This window comes from Montipora capricornis, chromosome 2 (assembly GCF_036669925.1).
Source record: "Montipora capricornis isolate CH-2021 chromosome 2, ASM3666992v2, whole genome shotgun sequence".
NCBI lineage: Eukaryota > Metazoa > Cnidaria > Anthozoa > Scleractinia > Acroporidae > Montipora > Montipora capricornis.
In genome coordinates, this window is record NC_090884.1 from 40,708,434 (window position 1) to 40,729,139 (window position 20,706).

The 20,706-nt window shown below is 38.6% G+C and overlaps 1 protein-coding gene across 1 annotated transcript in view; it reads right to left on the minus strand.

The window, feature by feature from the left end:
- Positions 1-20,693, minus strand: part of LOC138021442 (conserved oligomeric Golgi complex subunit 7-like) — a 21,922-nt gene extending 1,229 nt beyond the window's left edge. The window contains exons 1-21 of the mRNA XM_068868324.1: positions 20,503-20,693; positions 20,104-20,148; positions 17,858-17,913; positions 17,217-17,301; positions 16,844-16,933; positions 16,672-16,740; positions 15,441-15,476; positions 15,244-15,364; positions 14,588-14,670; positions 13,906-14,016; positions 12,448-12,606; positions 12,089-12,140; positions 11,850-11,977; positions 11,635-11,709; positions 10,973-11,038; positions 8,757-8,919; positions 7,157-7,366; positions 5,486-5,619; positions 4,745-4,834; positions 2,053-2,167; positions 238-372 (exon numbers count right to left, since the gene is read on the minus strand). Of these exons, the coding sequence (XP_068724425.1) occupies positions 238-372; positions 2,053-2,167; positions 4,745-4,834; positions 5,486-5,619; positions 7,157-7,366; positions 8,757-8,919; positions 10,973-11,038; positions 11,635-11,709; positions 11,850-11,977; positions 12,089-12,140; positions 12,448-12,606; positions 13,906-14,016; positions 14,588-14,670; positions 15,244-15,364; positions 15,441-15,476; positions 16,672-16,740; positions 16,844-16,933; positions 17,217-17,301; positions 17,858-17,913; positions 20,104-20,148; positions 20,503-20,595 (2,116 nt within the window). The 5' untranslated portion in view covers positions 20,596-20,693. The remainder of the gene's footprint in view (positions 1-237; positions 373-2,052; positions 2,168-4,744; positions 4,835-5,485; positions 5,620-7,156; positions 7,367-8,756; positions 8,920-10,972; positions 11,039-11,634; positions 11,710-11,849; positions 11,978-12,088; positions 12,141-12,447; positions 12,607-13,905; positions 14,017-14,587; positions 14,671-15,243; positions 15,365-15,440; positions 15,477-16,671; positions 16,741-16,843; positions 16,934-17,216; positions 17,302-17,857; positions 17,914-20,103; positions 20,149-20,502) is intronic.
- Between the last annotated feature and the right edge of the window lie 13 nt (positions 20,694-20,706).

Consider the following 20,706-nt stretch of genomic DNA (forward strand, 5'->3'; position numbering starts at 1 on the left):
GCCATTTAATTTGCCCTGAAGAAGCGATAGGCGATAACAGATGAGCACCATCAAGAGAGAAAGAAGTGCTACAGGATATGTCCTGAGAAGAACGACATAGCGAGAAGTTATAATTTCCGTGTATCTGACCACAAAAAGCAGCGTTCTTCCGCCCCAATTCTTCTTCCTATCGGTTTTGCAGCGGTTGTTTGATTTCCCGCGCTTTCAACGTCCAATGATGTACTAGCCTCCACTTACCTATATCAGCCAATAGCTGTTGAGTGGAGTAAGGGGTCAGCACGTGTATCCGCAGGATACTCTCTGTGTATGCTTGCATGGTACCGCGGGCGATGGATCCAAGCCAATATGAACCAGGGTGGTGTTCATCTTGATCTGCGAGACAAACAGTGAGGGATCACTCACACTCTACTAAAACTTGAAAACCAATAAAACTTAAACGAATAAAGCAGGCAGATTATTATTCTTTTTACTCAACTCAGCATTAGAAATGATACAACCAAAAAATTAAAATGAAGAGACTAGGTCATATTTACGGCAAATTATGTATGTAATATTTGGAAAGGGAGTGAGTTAGAACCATCCAAGTAGCAATGGCAGCTTTAACATAACAACATAAAAAAATTCACTCTCTTAGATAAAAAAAAAATAAAAAATTCTTCGTTCGCAAAGCTGAATAATGAAAAACTAAAGACTTATGGGTGCGAGACATGGGCACTAAACAACGCTATGACGGAGAAGCTTGCGGTCGCACAGCGGAAGATGGAACCCATAATGCTGGGCATTACCCTTTGTGGTCGAAAGCAAAACAACTGGATTTGGACATCGTCAACGTTATCAGGATGGCAAAGCATAGATGGGCAGGTCACATAGCACGTCTATCAGATAATCTATGGACTATCAGAACGACGGAGTGGACCCCAAGAGATTGGACCAGAAAACAGGGTCGTCCAAAAACACGTTGGAGAGATGATCTCACCGGACAGCCTAGACTTGCATGGTGAAGATTAGCTAAGGACAGATACCTGTGGGATCAACCCAGGGAGGGGTTCCTCCGCCAGAAGTGAATTTAGCCCTGATCATGATGATGATGATGATGATGATGATAGCAATTAAGCATAAAGATATTAAGGGCGCACAGTTATGTCCACAAATGCAAGAGTCTACTCCTTTTCTATCTATAGACCTTATTCATAAATTGCGGTCACATTTATCATTCTTTCGTCCAAGTGCAAATTATTCGGTTTTATCAACGGAGTTGATAATGTAAATTGGCCACCGTACAGAGATTCTAAAAGCTGACGTTTCGAGCGGTAGCCCTTCGCTCTGACGAAGGGCTAACGCTCGAAACGTCAGCTTTTAGAATCTCTGTACGGTGGCCAATTTACATTATCAACTCCGTTGATAAAACCAAATTTTTGTATACTACTTCCCCACCGACGCAGCAACACAGTTTCTTTAGAAACTACCCCTTCATTCAAGTGCAAATTAGCCTACCAAGCCTCATTTTGGAGCAAGAATTCATTTCAATTCCCTGTATGGTATCGAGGCTTGGTAGGCTCATTTGCACTTGAACAAAATAATTATAAATTGACCTCCATTTGTGAATAAGGTCTAAGGTGAGGGTAAAGGTCAGCGTTATTTTAAGCTTAGGGTTAATGTAGCTGTTTATCCTTACTCGAGGAGCAGCATTTGGGAGAAACTTTGTGATGTTCATTGTCTTCGTGATGCTTATTGAATCCGCGTGTATCTAATTTGGGGCATCTCTGGACACATCTGAGGGTGTCAAGATCAATAGATGGCGAAAAAGAATTTGACTTTGTAACGGACTAAGGTGAAAAGCTCCGCGCGTAGACCGCATAGGGTGGTATAGACCGAATTCAATTTGGGTTTTGAAGAGAGCGGAATGCCAAAATACCATAAGATCAACCCAAATGTCTTGGTGTAGGAGAAAGGCGAGTTACCCCCTCTCAGAACTGCACCATCCCTGCTCTTCAACGGAAAAGGAAAGTAGCTCACAATTGGGCCACATGTCTTCGGCTCTTACATCCATACCTTGAAGATCTGGGAAGGGTAAGTTTCCAGCTTTCATTGCGGCCTCCAAGCCAGGATTTTCTTGAGTTATGTAAGGTTCAAGTTGTTGGGGTAGCGTCAGTAAATAATCACCAATCTGATAATCAAAATTTGTCAAAATCGTAAAATCACACACGGAGGCAAGCAAATCATGTGCACACATCGCAACGCGACTAAAATTAATACAGCCAGCGCTGAGCCGAGGAGGCTATGGAATAGCGAAATTGCCTTTAAAACCCATTGAAAACTATCACTGCTCTATATGGATGGCTGGACATTGGACCAAAGTAGTACGGGAGGCCGCGGGTTCAAAGCCTGGCCAGATCAACACCCAGGGTCTTTAAACAAGCGAGGAGAAAATACAGCCTTTGTAATAAATTACATCTCCAAGTGGTTAGACTTTTAAGTCTTCAGTGTCCAATAAGGACTATCAACCATACGCTCCTTATCACAACCCCTATTCAAACCCCGTGGGAGTCAAGCATGGAGCTCTCGGTATTGTGGTCTGATCTATGGAGACACTTTGCGCTAACCGTTGTGGAGACCCCACCTACAAAGGGAAGCTAACAAGCTAAATTGAAGGAGATCATCTCTGACTTGGTTTGGCAGAGAAACCAGACTAAAATCCACTCCGTAAAAACAGTATCCTGGTACCCGTTTCTCGAAAGTCCCGAAACTGCCTTCCGCTTGTGTTTATAAGCTGGTCCTTTAACACGTTTTCAAGATAACCAAAGAGCAAAATGATAGTGAAGTTTGTTGACTTAAACTCTCTCCGTTCGAATTATGACACCCGAAAGAGGCCAGAAAAGTTTCGGGACTTTCGAGAAACGGGGCCCTGAAGCGTAATAGAGAATTTATGAAACTTCATATATCTGAACTGCGATTATGAAAAAGATCATCGCAGTTATGTAGCAACTTCAGCAATCGCGGAGACCTAAAAAATCCCGACTTGAACGGAACTCGAATCCAGGACCACGCGATTGAGCTGTATATTTACTCTACCATTTCAGCATGTCCTCCACCTCGAATTTATCTGATATACACAAGCTCAAATTTGCTCTGAATTGACTATAATCGTTAATTAGGACACTGTGTCCCAGGGACTTGTCGTAGCAGAGAAAATAAGGAAGATAAAAATGATGCCCGTGGATAGGATTTGAACCTGGAGTTTCAACTCTAGAGGAACCACTTCATTCCGATCACCACTGAAGATCAAGACACCGCTCTTTCAAAAAAAACGATTTACTTATGTCTCTCATAGAATATTATTGGTGAAAAGTAATTAGGCCTAAGCTTTGATTTTAAAATGTTTAGTTTTGTCGTGAAGTTTGGTAACCGTCCTTTTCAGTGGAGTGTTTGATACTGTCTGTTGCCGAGTGATAATACACCATTATCAAATTAATAGTGTTTAAAATATCGTCCCTGGGCAGCTAGCGGTGTGGTGATCAAGTGGTTAGGTGACCGGTTAATTTAATCAACATTCCCAGGTTCGAGACCACTGTCCATACCATAGTCAGTAACTATGGTCCATACACTTGGGTTGTCTTTTCAAACAAATATGACCATTGCCCATCATCCATATCAAGCTTTCAGTCTTCTAAATGAATCAGAGCAAATTAGCAATTGTGAATATCACGTAAATTCGGCGTGGGGGATGGATTGACCGTTTGAATTATCACGCTCAAATGAAAGAGGAGCTGGTATCTCGCAAGTTCGTATTTTATAGGTCAATAGGGACTTAAAAATCTACGACGGCGACGTAAGTTTTTCGCGCTTAGTCCATTTCGTTCACGACATTGAATGTGAGCGAAGTATCCCAAGAGTAAATTGGTACGATCGGTCTCAGAGCAAAAATAGGCAATGAAAGGTTCACATTTCTATGCTCACGTTGCGGTCAAAATTTCAAATTTGATGATTTAACGTGGTTGTTGTGCAGATCATCGCGAGAATATGTCCTAGAAAGCGTGTCGCACTTTGCCGCATTATGATTTTTCCTCTTTTAACCAATGATATTGTTGCTTTGTGGCGTTCTCGTCTACGACAACGTCGTTAAGTGATGGAGGCAGTTGGGCCTAGTGGTTAAGGCACTTGCCTTGAGATCCGGGGATCCCGGGTTAAAGACACGTTCTGACCACTGGTTGAATTTGTTCCTGGTTGTACCTGTTCCAACTTCTCTCCTGCACTTGCCTCCGGCCAGTTGGGATTCTTAACAGTTTTTGTTGAATGTTCTGTTCTGACGTGACTGTGTTTCATTGTGATTCGTAACTTGTTTACCCACCGAACACCTTAAGAGCGCTCAGGAGCTCGTTTAACATGTGAACATTGGAATTTGGCAGTGTTGGTTTTTCTGGAGAGGGAAAAATCGGAATACCCGGAGAAAAACCTCCCGGAGTAGGGAGAGAACCGACAACAAACTCAACCCACATATGACACCGGGATCGGGAGTCGAACCTGGGCCACATTAGGGGGGGAGGGGAGGGGCAGTGCTCTCACCACTGCGCCATCCCAGCTGCCCCCCCCCCCCTTTCCTTTTCCCCTTTTCATTGGCCCTAAAAAGCCCCTTAATTGACTGGTCAATTAAGTATGTTTTGTATTATTGCAATGCAAAGTCCTTAATTTGTGCTGAGTGCGATGGAGTGAAATTTGAATCGAACACTGAATAATAGTTACTTACATGTGTAATGTATCCGAGCGGTGACAGACTGAATGTGGGAAGTTCATCACTCAAAGCTGCTCCAGACTCGGGAGACTTTGCTGACCAGACCTGAAAAAACACAATGAAAGGAAAACGTGTTGTGAAAGTTGAGTTGTGTGATTGTGTGACGGTAGTTTTCTTTAACAATTTGTGATTCCTTAAATTGCATTTAAATCGGAAATTAAATTGGTTTATCGTCAGAACCGACTGACAAGTTGATTAGGTGTTCATGCATCGGTAAAAGTATGTTTATGCCGCCTTTTCCGGTCGGCGTCTTGTTCTAAAAATGATTCATTGTGCTAGGATTTTTGCAAAAGTTCTGTTAGTTGTAAGATAGTTGAGCTGTGTGAGAAGAAAGCGGGTTGAAGACGAGCGACATCAGTTAAATAAAAGTTGAAGTTTGCGAAGAACGGCCTTTTGAGGCATTCGCGAAAAACGTGTTATCGACTGGCCTGCAGATACCTCACCCTCGAGACCAAGGCTTAGAAAAATGAGCCGTTTACTGAGGCCTCATGGCTTTCGGAGGTCGAGAATTGAAAATATGAGAAAATTGATAAGGAATTTGTATTGAATTAAACTAATGAGAAAAGACACGTCTGAGTTGCTCTCCTTTCCGTTTTACATTCAGACCTGATTGCAAGAATTTTCAGGTCCAATGTGATATCTGGGTATAGGGAAGAAAGCCCAAAGGCTTAACGAACCGACAAATGAGTGAAGCACCTGTAGCTTTGGAGTCTGGGAAAGCTGTTGACGTATTTGGATGAAGACGATGTCAAATGCCAAAGTATGAACTCTTTCGTTCAAAGCTTGGAGCTGATCAGCCACACCTGGCAGAACTACCGCGGATTCACCAGCTGATAACGAAAGATTAAAAGCAAAACAACAATTATACGTAGCAAAATACTTCATGTTTGTGAAAAAAAAAAAAAAAACGAAACCTGCGCCTCAGGAGTTTTTTAAGTTTGGTTATTGTAAATATTGAATGTAAGAATCACTTGGGTTCTTTGAAGGATTTCCGGCCATATTTAAAGGAAGTAAGACTAACCAAATTGAAATCACCAACGGACAGACGGACCGAGTTATGGCGTGACCGACCGACTGCTGCACTTGATGACTACGTCGTGAGAGCGGGGATGGTGTAGTGGTGATTGCCCTCGCCTCCCACCAATGTGGTTCGGGTTCGATTCCGGACTCGTGGCCATATGTGGGTAAAATTTGATGTTAATTCTTTACTCTGTTCCAAGAGGTTTTTCTCCGGGTTCTCCACATTTCCCCTCACCTCAAAAACCAACATTTCTAAATTCCAATTCCATCGGATTGAGGGCCATATTGAAAACTACTGGGCAACCAGTGAATACGTTAGCCTCGCTACAAGTCATTATTGTTAATATTAATAATAATATTAATAATATTATTATTATTATTGTTGTTGTTGTTATTATTGACACTTTTTGATATCGCAGTTTTACATGATCAATAGCATAACGAGACTAGTCCTAGGCTATGCTATATAATTTACAAATATGAATGTTCAATTAGATTATTCCTTTCAACGTTCTGCCCCGTTCTTTCTATCTCTTATAGGTATAAAAGTTCTTAACTATTTCAACGTTTTGTGATATGATCCATTTCTGGCTTTAATTATTATTATCATCATCATCGTCATCATCATCAAACAAAGGAAAGGAAAGAAACTTTATTATTTAGGTGTCTAGTCTTCAAGTGCTGGAGCACTAATTGGGGACACTGTTAACTGAAATAAACAAATCAACGCAAATCTAATTTTGTTTTTTGAGGAGAGAGGAAAACCAGAGTATCCGGAGAAAAACCTCTCAGGGCAGAGTAGAGAACCAACAAACTCAACCCACATATGCATGACGTCGACACTGGGAATCGAACCCAGGCCACATTGGTGGGAAGCGAGAAGCGAGTGCTCTCACCTACAAAAGCTTAATTTTCTGCGGTTCCGATTTCTTATTATATCATTAAAATCCTTATTACTAACTATCATCCTCATCTACATCATCCGCTCCATAACCACCACCTCGTCAAAGGTCACTTTATGTTTTGATCTTCCTCAAGTTTACTGATTAAATTTCATTTTGTTTGGTATACACCGTACCAACCCAAACTTAGTTCAGTCTCATTAAATGTACTAAAAACTGTTTATAGGATTATATCAGCTCAACTCTTTTTCTTGGAACAAAGCTGGGTATTTTAGGACTCCAATTTCATGCCCAAATATGGACAAAAATGATATCGAAGCTGCACACGCGGGAAAATGCATGAGCTACGTTACATCCTAAAAAGAAAATTTTTTAACTCAAAAAACCCCAGCTCTGAACCTGAGTGAAACGCTTCAAGCTTCTGATTATATTGAGAGAAACTTGCCTGACTGAAGTTTTTGCTTTAATTCATTCAAAGCACTGAGCTCAGCTGGCCTTTCCTTTTGCAAGTAATTGAACCAATGAAAAGGCCTCACTTGAGAAGGTGGCTTCTCTTGGATTTTCTGTGGCGTCTGACTTCGTGGATCTTCTTCAGACATAAATATCGCCGCAAGCAAACTCTGATCCAAATTTTCCATCTTCAAAAGCAAATCACCTAGCGAAAAATAAAGGTCAATAAATGGAGCTGCACGTATCTAAGGATCAATTGCCTAATTGATCTGTTGGGTGAGAGTTTCCCATTCTGAAATCAACTTTACGGCAAACGGTTAGAGGCTGCCTGAAATGTTTCGTTTTGCCAAAAGTCAATGAAACAATGTCGTAAAAAAGGTTCAAGGAAGGGTTTTTTATTTTTGCAAACGTTGTGTGGGCCCATTTCCATCAGTAGGGCTAACGCTCACATGGTTCATATGGGGGTGGAAACTTACCACTTCACATTACACTCTAATCAGTTAAGTCTGTTCAAATATAAGTGCTACACGGCCAACGTTTGCAAAAAAACGTAATCCTTCCTTGTACCTGTACATGTTCATTGCCGTGACTTTAAGTGACTCAGTTCCCACGGCCTGCTCAGTCGGTAGAGCAGCGGTGATCTAACCTGAAGGTCGTGGGTTCACTTCCCACCCTGGTCAGAGTTTTTCTCTGTCCTTGTGTGGGCCCATTTCCATTAGTAGGGCTAACGCTCACATGGGTCGTATGGGGGTGGAAACTTAGCACTTCACATTACACTCTAATCAGTTAAGTCCGTTCTCGTAAAAAAGGTTGCTGAGTTAGATCACACAAGGTTTAACCGTTTGGCCAGTCACTTCAACATCAGCATGTTTGGTCACCAAACAATGTTTGATGTTTAAACGCCAAACATTTCCCGTTTGTCCAGAAGAAAGCGCGAATTTTAACACGTTCGGTGTGAACTTTTCATGAATTTAAACAAGGGCCGGGTCGCATTACAGACCAATTTTTAATTTGGCTGACTTTAAAAGGGCCGAAAAAATTAAATTGTAAGACCAGAAATCACATTGCTAAATAAAAGTTACGGTCGTATTTCGATTAGGTTAAAATGTACACGTCAATCACACAGGTGAAATTCTAGCGGCAAACAATAGACCGTATTCGTATTCTCAGTATTGGACTGGAACTAGCTTGCAATGGAGGCTAATGCGGGGGAATATACTAAAAAGTATTTGCATTTGAAAAGACTCCCTCGCATTAGCCTCTATTGCAAGCTACATTGTAGTTCCAGTCCAATACTGAGAATACGAATATGGTCTATTGTCTTCAGTCACCTTTAACGGCGGGCACCTTTGTTTTTCGAAATTTGGAAAAATTTGGTCAGCCCCAGCCAAGCACACCGGCGTATCTGATGTTTTTTTACGATTTTGAAAATTTTTGAAAAGCGCAAATGAGGGGTCGCTAGAAAAAAAGGCGTGTTGACAGATTTTAGTCCCTTTTGCAAAATCGTCACTAATGCGACGCGGGCCCAAGGTTAGGAAAATCTCGGTATAATTAAACTAATTTAGTTGGTGTGAACAAGGTAAAAGTCTCTTTACCGCACATCTGAATAAGACGAAAAGCATTTTGGAACATTGTCCAGTCCTCACTGATTCCTTCTGAAGGTATTGTATGCATATTAAAATCCGCATCCAAGGAGCATTCTTTTCGTAAAATTGTAACACACTCATCCATCCGTCCAGCATAGGCACCGAAGAATTCCTATACATCACAAAAAAATACAATTAGAAACAATGATAGAAGACTGCTAACAGATTGTGGCCTGATTACAGGCGCCGCCTATTTCCCTTTCGTAAACGGTCGTTGCCATTTGAAACGGTCGATGCCATTTTTTAGTTCTGAATTACACTCATTAGGTCTAAGAACTCAAAAGGTTGCGGTTCCTGGGAGTTGTATCTCGCTGGTCATATGAGTTAGGGTTCTGTTTATGGTGAGGGCTAAAAACCCGAGTTCGAGTCTTGAAATTTTTGGACTCTTTCTTTCTTCCAGTTTTTCTTTTATAAATGTTTTTTTTTTCCTTTTTTGTCTTAATTTATGTTAATATTTTTTTCTTAGTTTGTTTCTTTTAATTTTCTTTGAAGTGAAATGTGTAGTCGACCGCTGTAAATGGCATCGACCGTTTCAAATGGCAAACGACCGTTTACGAAAGGGAAATTTGTACAGGCGCCCCAAGCTCAAAGTGAGGAAAAGCCAACAAAAGGATTTGTATGGGAGTGCCGATAAACGACATGAGAAGAAAATTTACAGAAAATTTCTCAATTAATCTTATTGACATTGTGGGTCGCTTCCTTCCTGCGTGGTTTTTTTTTTCCGGATTCGACGCGAATTGAGCCAATATCAGTTCCTGGGTTGTTAACCGTTGACAACCATTATCTTCTCAGGGGTGTCTTGAAAACAAAGACCTGTAAGACCCCGAGACTCCAAAACGAAGAAAGTAACCCAAAACTCTCAATTTCGTTAACCCTAGGCCTAACTTGGCCTTAAGTTGGTTTTAGGCCTAGGGTTAGCCAAATTGAGGGTTTTGGGTTACAAAAAAAAAAAAAATATATATATATATATATATATAATTTAAAGTGGAAGTACACTTAGCTATCAAGCTAGTTTACAGGCACTCCACTGTTAACAAGGTGAAAGTAATAATTCAAACTTAACAGAAACATTACTAAGAACCCCAACTGGCGGGAGGCAACCATTTGGCTATTTACAAAGCGTGGTAGAGTTGAATCTGGGACAACCAGAAACAAATCCAAGCCAGAGGTTAGAACGGGATTTGAACCCGGAGCAGCCGCATGCAAACCCAGCGCTCTAACCACTGGACCACACTGCCTCCATTTTCGAATCTAAGGGGTCTTTGTTTTCAAAACACCCTCTTCTCAGGTCGTTTATCGGGATTCCCATACAAATTCTTATATTTTTGTTGGCTTTCCTCACACTAAGCTTGATTAGCTTGTGGCCTATTATGATTTTTTTTTAGTTTATGAGAACAGAACTATCGAGCAAAACGTAATATGGATGCTCAAGTTGATCTCAAGATCAACAGTTCCCCCTAAAATTTAGGAAATCTTTTAATATTTATTGAGTATACATACTTTAATAGTAAACGTTCACAAGGCGTCTCTAAGTCAACTTTTACAAAGTAAAAACTTCGAAATGCCTGTAGGACGTTTTCAACCAACCTCAAGGGACACCAGTAAAAATAGAGAAATGTACGACTTGTGGTGGACGAACAAAAGAAGCTAATGAGAGATCTTTTGTTTTCGCCACCAACATGGCAGCGATGATGTCACATCAAAACCTCCTATACTAAATACACTAATACTACTTCAAGCTAAGATTACGGAAAATGATTAAATATAGCATTGTTCAAGCTTCTTTGTCAAAATTTTCTTAAAAGCTTTTAGCGATGTACTTGCTTTCATCTTGCAGTGTACAATGTTGCACGTGTTTTACTGTCCATCATAGAAAATTGCGTCACCCGACTGCTGACCTGATCAAAGCAATTTCCATGCAAGTATGCCAGTCTTGTATAGTCACCCGCTTCCTCAGTTCATTACGTTTCCTGAATTTCATTAAGGTACTCTGGTGCAACATTATTTACACACGTATGTGTCATGTCACAGTGTCCAAAAGACAAAAGCTGATTGACAGGGAGTCAGTTTAGCTGTCAGAGACACCAGCGTTATGTAATCATGATATTATTTTCTAGAAAGAGGGCGTGCAAAGCCTGTACAAAATGTAATTTGATGCACCACACCTCCAGGACATGACAGAGCCCACAAGCTGCATAACCATCAGTTAGGTTGATACAATAGTCAACAGCCTAGAGAAAGGAAAGGCATTTGTTACGTGGCTAAATAAACATCACTGTGGCAAGAATAAAATTAAGATAATGATAGTCAGCGCTTGCTCATGTAAAGGTGGCTCAGGTGTGAAATTACCGGTAAATGTCTCCTGGAAGAGTCTTCTTATGATTGCGTGCGTAGTAGCTTTCTTGCAACCCTGACAGTGCTTTCACCTCATTGTACCTGCCCCCTTCACTCCTTGGGGTAAGTAATGGGTTTGGTCATTTCACAGCAATGAACACATACAAGTACAAAGTATGGGTAAGTTTTTAAACATTGACCATGTAGCACAAAGATATACACCACATAGATCTGTTTGGATCCCAATGACAATCTTGAGCAAGAAGTTTTAAGGAGCCTGACACCGTTTTTAGAAGGATTATCAAAGATCTTCAAAAAATCCTATATCCTTTTCTTTAACTGACTGCTGGTAGCCTGTTGTTTTTAGTAACACCTCCATTTGAAAGGAGTCCGATAATAAATGGAACAGTGAGACCAACCTTACGATTCAGAAGTAGAAGCCATCATGGACAAATAATAAAATTAATGATATTACAAAAACTCTGCTGTGTACCTGTTCTGAAAGACGAAATATTTTCTCAACAGATTCAGCCATGAGCCCAGCAGTCTCCATAAACCCACCTCCATGCTACAAGACACAATAAAAGCAACAAGGAACCATTTGATTAGTACCAAAGTCTTAAGATGAAACAGGTGACAAAACACATCTTCAATGTAGCCTTGCACTTTAAAGTTGTGATGACCTTGCTCAATGAATATGATACATACCAGACGTGTTGCGTGCAATTGCTCTGTGAGAAGCGTTTGCTGTAATGTGGGATAATCCAACATGTATGAAACATATGGTGAGAATACTGCATCAACAAGCAGTTCCAAGGAAAGTGTGCTACATTTATCTGGGGATAAAGGGGGTTGTTAATGGTAAGAATAACAGTTATGTAATAATAAGGTATGAAATTACATTCACATTACTAAATTAAGGAGCTCAACGATAAGAAACCCAGTACCTTGTTGTTGTGAAATTGCCTTTTCTAAACCATGAGCAAACCGCAATGTCACCTGTGCAGAGAAGATTGTCAAGTTACATTTTTTAAATTTTGTAAACCTTGCTTGCCTAACATTGCTGTAAAAATACCATTTTATAAAGGAAATACAATTTAGTACCCAGCTAATTATTAAGAGCAAGACATCAAGAGATCAATCAAGGGTATGAACAGTAAAATGAGTACAAGGTCATGTTTGCCAAATAATAGAATAAAAAAACCAAGAATACTATAGGGAAAGTAGGCAACAAACTTAGCAAATAGGGATTAATTTTTGGTGGCAATGCTCAGATCTTTCTTTGGCAACTCTTAAAGGCCCTTACCCGTCTTAGCTCAATTAACTTTTCTATGACATTTGGTTGACTCTTGATGAATTCTGTGATGCATGACGACAGCGATGGGTCCAGGTGAGTAAGTGTTTGAGTGATGAGTGTACACAATACCGAGCCGGGTTCATTGAAAACCTGTCCACACCATGTCACCTGTAAGAAAAGAACACCAAACAAAACACACATGACAAAGCAAGCTACCGTACTGATGCTCATCAAATACATAAAAGTCCTTTTTGTTTAAATCAGTTAGTAGCAGATTTCAACACCTACATGTATTTTCAATGGAAAAACACATTTTAACATTTGTTTATTAACTCATTAACTCCTAAGAGTGAGACTTGATAGATTTTACTCCGTCTAACGCCAGACGATTTTCACCCGTCAATGAGGGGCACTTCAAGAGTCAGTGGGTTAACAACCTCCACATCCACTTGAAAACTATTTCCCCATTAACCCACTGACTCCTGGGTGTGAGACTTAATCAACAATTAGACCCATAGCCCGCAAGGGCTACGGGTCAATAGCCCATGAGACCTTGAGGGCGAAGGGTCTAATATTATTGTTTTAGTATCACCCAACTAGTCGGACAGAACAGGGAATAATAAAGTTACCAAATGCAAGTTGACGAAATATTTATTTAGAAATAAAACAAAAGAAAGCGTCATGCTTTTCGCTACTCGGGACTATTACTAATAGTCCTCAGAGTACTAGCGTAGCCAATTGAAATGCAGGATGTGCATTAGTCCACTAGTTGGGTGATACTAATAGAGTTTGGTCTTATGATGAATCTAGATCTATATCTTCTGGAACCTTCTAGATAAGTAAAATCTGTTATAACTGATGATATTGAGTCAGTTTCCAGAACATTCTAGATTACATGAAAACTTCTGAGACATGCTTACTTGTGAAAGTCATGGAAAATTATAGAATGATGAGATGTCTATTTTAGTTACACAAGTAACATAATATGTGATTAGCTATATTTAGAACACTTAATATACTGTATATATTGAAGCAGTTGTTGTTCTCTGTCAGTTGTGCTTAGAGAGTTGTTACTGCCGTGTAGTTGTAGTAAGAGTGCTTAGAGAGTTCAGAGTTGTTCCAAGATCCCGGGATCAAGAAGTTAAAGAGGAATAAAGAATAAAGACGAGAAATTAGTGTGGAGACCTTTTGTCGAGTGTCCAGTTCATGACAGTCTGTCATGCCAAATGATTTTGTTTGTCAATGGGAGGCAGTTCAAGAGCATATAGGTTAAATACTGTTTCATAAAAAATTAGTGCACAACAAAATAAACCACCCTTTATCTCAGTAAGAGTTACGTTTTTGGAGCTAGGATAAAAACTATTATCATCTATCTCAATGTGGAACATTGTTCTTTAAATAACTTATTTGCTTTTGAAATAATGACAATGCAGTCTTAACTGACTGCTCATGGAAAGTCATGTTCACCTCTGTGTGCCACGTAGAGAGGATGACATCATAGAATGTTGACAGCCATTCCAGCATCGACTTGTTTGGATCCTCTGATCTAGCCTCATTCCAAGTCTTTTGAAGTTTGGTCTAGTAAGAACAAGTTATTAGTTATTCACTGAAAGAGTATAAACACATTAAAATTAACATTTTATAGCTGAATCTCTTTTCATGAGATGAATATTGATTCCCTTAACATCTTTTCATAAGATGAATATTAATTCCCTTAACATCAATGTTAAAAGAAACTCCAAAACTCAGAGCTACCATAAGGACAATTGGCCATCTGGATATTTTGCTCAAATCACTCAAACTACACGAGTGACGTGAAAAATAAAGATACTGTAATATGATTTTGAACCTTAGTGGTAAGTTCAGACAAACAAATTACTATTCAATGAGATATTCCAGACTCTTTCTGTTAGTACAAGAGGATCCTGTTATCCAAAACACAGTTATCTCTCAACAACGGGTAAATTCACTGAAACGGTCTTGCGCACATGTTGCTTCATTAACCAATAGTAGACATAAATTAACCCTCTTATCTTAGTTTGTCATCTTTCAAAAATGATAATGATAATTTGTTATTGTCAATAATTATTCCTTTGAAGTATAAAATAGCCTCAGGTCTGTTTTTACTGTCTTCATACAGTATACTTGCCTTATGGCATCTGACATAATAACTCTGAAGTTGGTCCAACCTTTCAATGTTAGTAAATATTTTAACATATTCCTTGGTATCATCTGCAGGCAGAAAAATACCACAGAATAAGCTAGTAAGAGTAATAATAATAATAACATTATTATTTTAAGCTCTCCCAAGTAATATGGGATCTACTGAAGGGATCCAGTGAAAGATATTTTCAGCCACAAGATAATTGAGTTGATCTTTTTGTATAAATTGATTGACTTGATATATATTGCGGCAACGCAGCAAACACAACACATGCATATTCTAGTATAGAACGTATGAGCGAACAATACACCATGACACTATCGTGCACAGACACGCCACAGCGCCTAAGTTGCCTTAAGGCGTAAAGCCTAGACGGTTTGCTTTCTTCATTATGTGACTGCAATGCACCGTCCAGATACATATATTTTACTCTGTCAAACGCCAGACGATTTTACTTGTCAATGGGGAACCCCTCGGGAGTGAAAGGGCTAAAGAAATGTGATGATCATAGGGAGTTGTCACGTAAAACTTTTACCAAAACAAACATAAAACACGTAAAACAATTAACCAAAAAGGACTGCATGGCATACGATTGCTACATGTATGTATAACGCCTTTCAGTTAAGAGCTTAACACTTTACCAAGTAAGTGATTGTTAAAGGCTGCCACAATCTTAGGACTCAGAAGAGCTTCCAACCTATTCTTCAGACCCTCCAATAGTCTACGTCTCTGTACATAATCAGGGACATCTTGTAAAACAGTCTGAAAGTAAGATTTAGAAAGGAATGAGAATGCTTTGATTATCACTGAAGGCTTATGAGTAGATTAGTGTACTCACTAAACTCCGATGCATCCCTTCAAGCTTTGCTGCAATCTGCAATTTTTTAAAAAACAGCATCATTACCTTATAGCACATTGAATGGATCTTAGAAATTGCTATATTCCAACATACAAACATTTAGAGATTTCAACAAGTGGATGTTAAGACACCTGACAAATGGAATATTCCTTAAAACATACAACGTCAAAAGTGGATGGTAAAAATTCAACAGCTAAGGTAAACAAAATTATATGTATGGAAAAATATTGCTTTTCATAACTCTTCTATTTTGGATGTCTGGGGTGGGATGTTTGAAGAAATCTTAAAATGTTGGTGGAATTTACATTGGAAGCAATCAAATGAACCATCTTGAAACTTATTACCTGGATAATTTATAATTTCACCCAGGCATAAATTTGGTGTTTGAATGAGAAGTAAAAAATTCCTAAGTTTTGATTTCTCTATCAATACATCTTCAGATGAACTATTGGGTAACTTGCCTCACACTGATAATTTGTAACTACCAGGGGCCGGTTGCTTGAAGCCTGGTTAGCGCTATCCGTTGGTTAAGGACGGTGCCTACTAATTAAAGATATTTTTGCCCCGGTGTGTGATTATGCAGAAAATGTAGATCTTAACAAGTGTTATTGAAATCCAAAAAGAAAATTGGGGGTAACCAGGCATTTTTCAAAGATAATTCACGAATAATATTTGTAAAAAGCTTTAAAATACAAAGCAATGTATGGCGTTCTTTCTCAACTTGAAGCTTAATTGTCTCTCAAAAATGCATGGTCACCCCCAATTTTCTTTTTGGATACCAAGAGTACTTACTAAGATCTAGTTACTCCGGATAGTTTTAAACCGCGCAAAAATGTCCCTGTATTGGTAAGCATCGGCGAAAGGAAATCCGAGTATCTGGAGATGCACAGAATGTATGCACAATAACAATAGTAGGCACCGTCCTTAAGAGGTATCAAAACCGATACGTTTCCATGGTATTTAATGCTGGTTAGCACTGACCGTGCTTCGAGCAACCCAGGCCAGTAGTTTTTATCTCAGCCAGTAGGTTATAAACCCATCCACTCCTCAGTCACCACAGGATGCCCAGAGGTAACAAATAAAATCATCTGGCATTAGACCGAGGAAAATCTATTGAGTCTCACTACCAGGAGTCAATGGGTTAATCATAACAAATGACTGAATAAACCAATAAATAAACAGAGGAAAAAATGCTGAGTGGTGTACTTACAGCCTTGATATCTCCAGATTCAAAAACTTTGTCCACATCAGAAGACAACACTGTCCAGTTATCCGCCTCCTGCAAATGAAATTTTTGTACCTACGTAATTAGTTTTAGGAACTATTACCATTTACCAGTCGAAAGCTGACCTGTAGTAAAAGTTTAATATAAAGTACAGTACCTGAAGAGCCCTTGAAGCATCCTGCATCCTTGATTTAACTGTATCCAACTCCATCAACATCTTCATTGATTGTGCTGTAGTTTCTTCAACCTGAGAAAAGTAACACTAGAGATTCCTTCCATCCTCCAAAAAAATCTGAGTGCTCTTAATATAAGGGAAATTCAAAACAATTACTATTTTGGGTACTCCATAAACAATGTTACAGGATCGAGAATCATCAAAGACTTGTCTCTTCACTAGGTTCAGGTAAAAAACAATCCTTAATACACACTGTAAGAAATGAAATTTCAAAGAGGCATTGATGTACTTATTCACATCATGGTATTACATTGACAAAATGTTTACAGAAAAGTTGATAAAATAGGATCATTACCGCTCTTATATCTTCTTTAACAAGAGTCATTTGTTCTTTCAAAAGGGAAGCATCATGGCGTATGTTCTCAATTTCACGGAGAACCCTAAAAAGACACAATCTCATAGCCAACAGTGTGTTATTTGCCAAATCAACATTTGACATATCCTTATTTTTAGCAATCCAAATTATAAATAATAACTGGTACTATATCTACACCCACAGAAATAAATTATCAAGAAATCTCTCAGACTTGCAGATCACAGAATTTCACCTTTTACCAAATCTTGTTTGATGAGTGAAAGTTGACTGTAGTCAATTAATTTGCCAATATGCACTGCTTTGATAAAAATGTCCTCATAACATGCACGAGCAAAAACAACAACTTTGAAGACAAACTAAAACTAAAAGGCGAGGCTGAAATAATGCTTCAGGTCAAAATGCAGGCTTTTAAAACAAAAAGCTTAGGATGATTTTGAAAATCCCTTGTACCATGGCCCACATTGCTTAAATCATTTTAGTGCTGAGGGGTGAAAACGATATGGCAGTGTTAGTTTGGGTGAAAACATTGTGCATTCTTTTTGCACTAAAGATTTACTAATCCTGTTCAGTTACAAAGAATTTGTTAATAAATACAAGTTGTTCACCATTTTAAATCATACCTTGGAATATTATTCACTGATTGTGTACTAGTTTCCTCTAAAGCATTGTTGACTTCCTAAAATTGAAATAATGCTCACTTATATTGAGAATTCTTAGTAAAAATGCACTTGAAAATGACTATTAGTTTTAAATAATTTACAGAAAGCAAGCCCTGAATGATTAAATCAATTTTTTTTCTTATCAGATGATATCTGTTAGACTTGTAACTTTTAAATTTTTAAACTACAGAATGAACATAAAATGAAGGTAAGAATTGAGGATCATCACAGTTTAGATAAGCAACTTCAGCAGTTGCAAGCAAGTAAGAAAAAATCTGGCTTCAACAAGTTTTGAACCCAACACTGTGCAATTGTGCAGTACTTGCTCTACCAACTGAGCTATCAAGCCAGATAAGAGTTGGTTAGTTTTGAGTTCCAGTTATATCCAGTGAGAGGTGAATGAAATGATTTTTGAATAGGTGAAATTTCATATGTATTTGAACTGCGGAATGCATACATCAGTGCGTCCAGAAATGCACCTGATTAATAGATGCACGCCCAATAATAATAAATTATTCTTATTTTGACATGCAACAAGAAATGTCCCATTTTTAGTCCAAGCCTTTGATACCTATTTCAAACAATAAGGTGAGGGTAAATGTTAGCATTATTTTTATGTCAGGGTAAAGGCAGCTGTTTATCCCCAAATTGGGGAGCAGCATTTGGGAGGCACTTTGTGATGTTAATATTGTCTGTATTCTGAGACACAAGTGATGTTGAAATAAGCCAGTTCAAAGCTAAAAAAAGACACATGCACGCAACGGGATAAAAACAAGCATCTTTTGTTATGAAAATTGTTTGCGGAAATTTGCATTCAAAATCCTTAGTATTTAATATATGCTTGACTGTTTCCCAGCTACACACACGTTTTTTTAAAACTTCGAATATGCTTATTAAGGAGAAGAGCAAGGGGAAACTTTGTGACACTTGATGAAATCCACATGAATCTAATTAGAGGCATTTCTGGACATGGAGCAGTTTTCAATCAAGTGTTGAATGTTTTGGTTTTGCATCACTTCATTCTTTGATTGGTTCAAAGTTCTTGCGCCATTTTTTCAACCAATCAGAAGTGAACCCAAAACCAATCGTGGCTTTGTGCGTGCACATTTTTGCGTGCTTTGTGTCAGCTACATGTACTTACTTCAAGGTTTGATTGGTTTACTGGATTGTCTCCATCCTTTTTGACTGGCCAAATTGATTGGTTTTGGTTTTGGTTTTACGACATTAGATTGTAACTTGCTCTATCTGCTTACTGTCCAGATATAACTTGAACTTGCATTGATTATAACTGACTAGCTCCCAGCTGGCTTGATAGGTCAGCTATTACTGAGCAAATGCTGCACAGTCACAAGGTCATGAGTTAAAATCCTGCTCCAGGGCTCAAAATTGCAACCAATACAGTCGCATTTGCAACTGCATTTTTTCCCTTTGAGACTCAAATATCCGGCGAAGTTGCAAATTTGCGACTTGTTTTCAACTCTGCTCTTTCGAAACAAAAGGATTAGCAGTTGCCACTTTGCTGCTCCTTTTGCTAAAATAATTAAAGACATGACAAAATTATGTTGTGTCTCACCATGAATTTTCTTTCAATCTGAAGATAGCATAATTTAGCTGCAATGTTTACGTGCACAACTCAATAGTCCATTTTACAGTTGTGTGCTTAGTTATCTGGCCTATGAATGAAACTGAGGCTGGAGTTTACCTTGTTTTGATAGAAACCTCCCTGCTTTTCTTATGTAAATTATTACTAATTAGCATGACAACAACATCATTAACATAAGAAAAGGAGGGAGGTCTGTAACATAACAAGGTCAACACCAGCCTCACTTTCATTTAAAGGGCAGGTAAGTAAGTACACAACTGTAAAGAGGTCTATTCTTTCGATCATTCGCCATTTTCAGCGGTTTCTTTTAATACACACATTCAACTATTGTGGGCTGATATTTTGTTTTGCTAAACTGCTGAGAACACAATGCAATGCAACGATTTTGTGACTAAAATTTGCAAAATTGTGACTAAATATTCCTACCTTGTCGCAAAATTGCGACTGGCTTTTTTGTTTATTTCGAGCCCTGTGTTCAAGCCTGGATTTTTCAAGTTGCTTATTTAACTGCGATGATCTTTCTAAGTTTCATTTAGTATAACTTGTTTGATTCTCAAAAACGTGCTTGACAAAATTGAATCACTAGCAAAAATGATATCCTGACCTGGATAAATAGCTGTAGCTTCATGACTAAATTTGATGCATGAGCCTTCAAAGGAAAGAAAAATATACAAATATTTAGCTGTCATGCTATAAATATATATCTTTAAAAAATACTAATTGGTTTTAAGAAAGTACATTACATACAGCTGTACATTGTTAACTCAAAGACTGTACATCCAATAAGATCCAAGAATTGGAGGAATATTTCCTCCTTAATTTAGTTAGAACGACTGTAAATATCTCAAATTCTTTCAAGCCAAAGGCAGGTTTAAGATCAATTTTTTTTTGGTGGAAATTGACTTCCAGAGTTGGTATGGAAATATGGACCATTTAAATATATTTCGATCCGTACCCACCTTAGCTTTACACGTTGCAATATTTTTTGCAAAAAAAAACTTACGTCAACAGGCGTCCGATCGTCGCGGATTCTCAATGCTGAATTGACCCAATCCTTCACATCAAAGTTATCATCAGAGAACTTGGAAAAATCCATGTTGCTTTGATCAAAAATAAAAATAAAAACAAAAGCGGAGATTCGCCAACTCGCAATTAAGTTGCCGCCATTTTGGAATAGACTACACCGCTGGCTATATGTAACGATGGC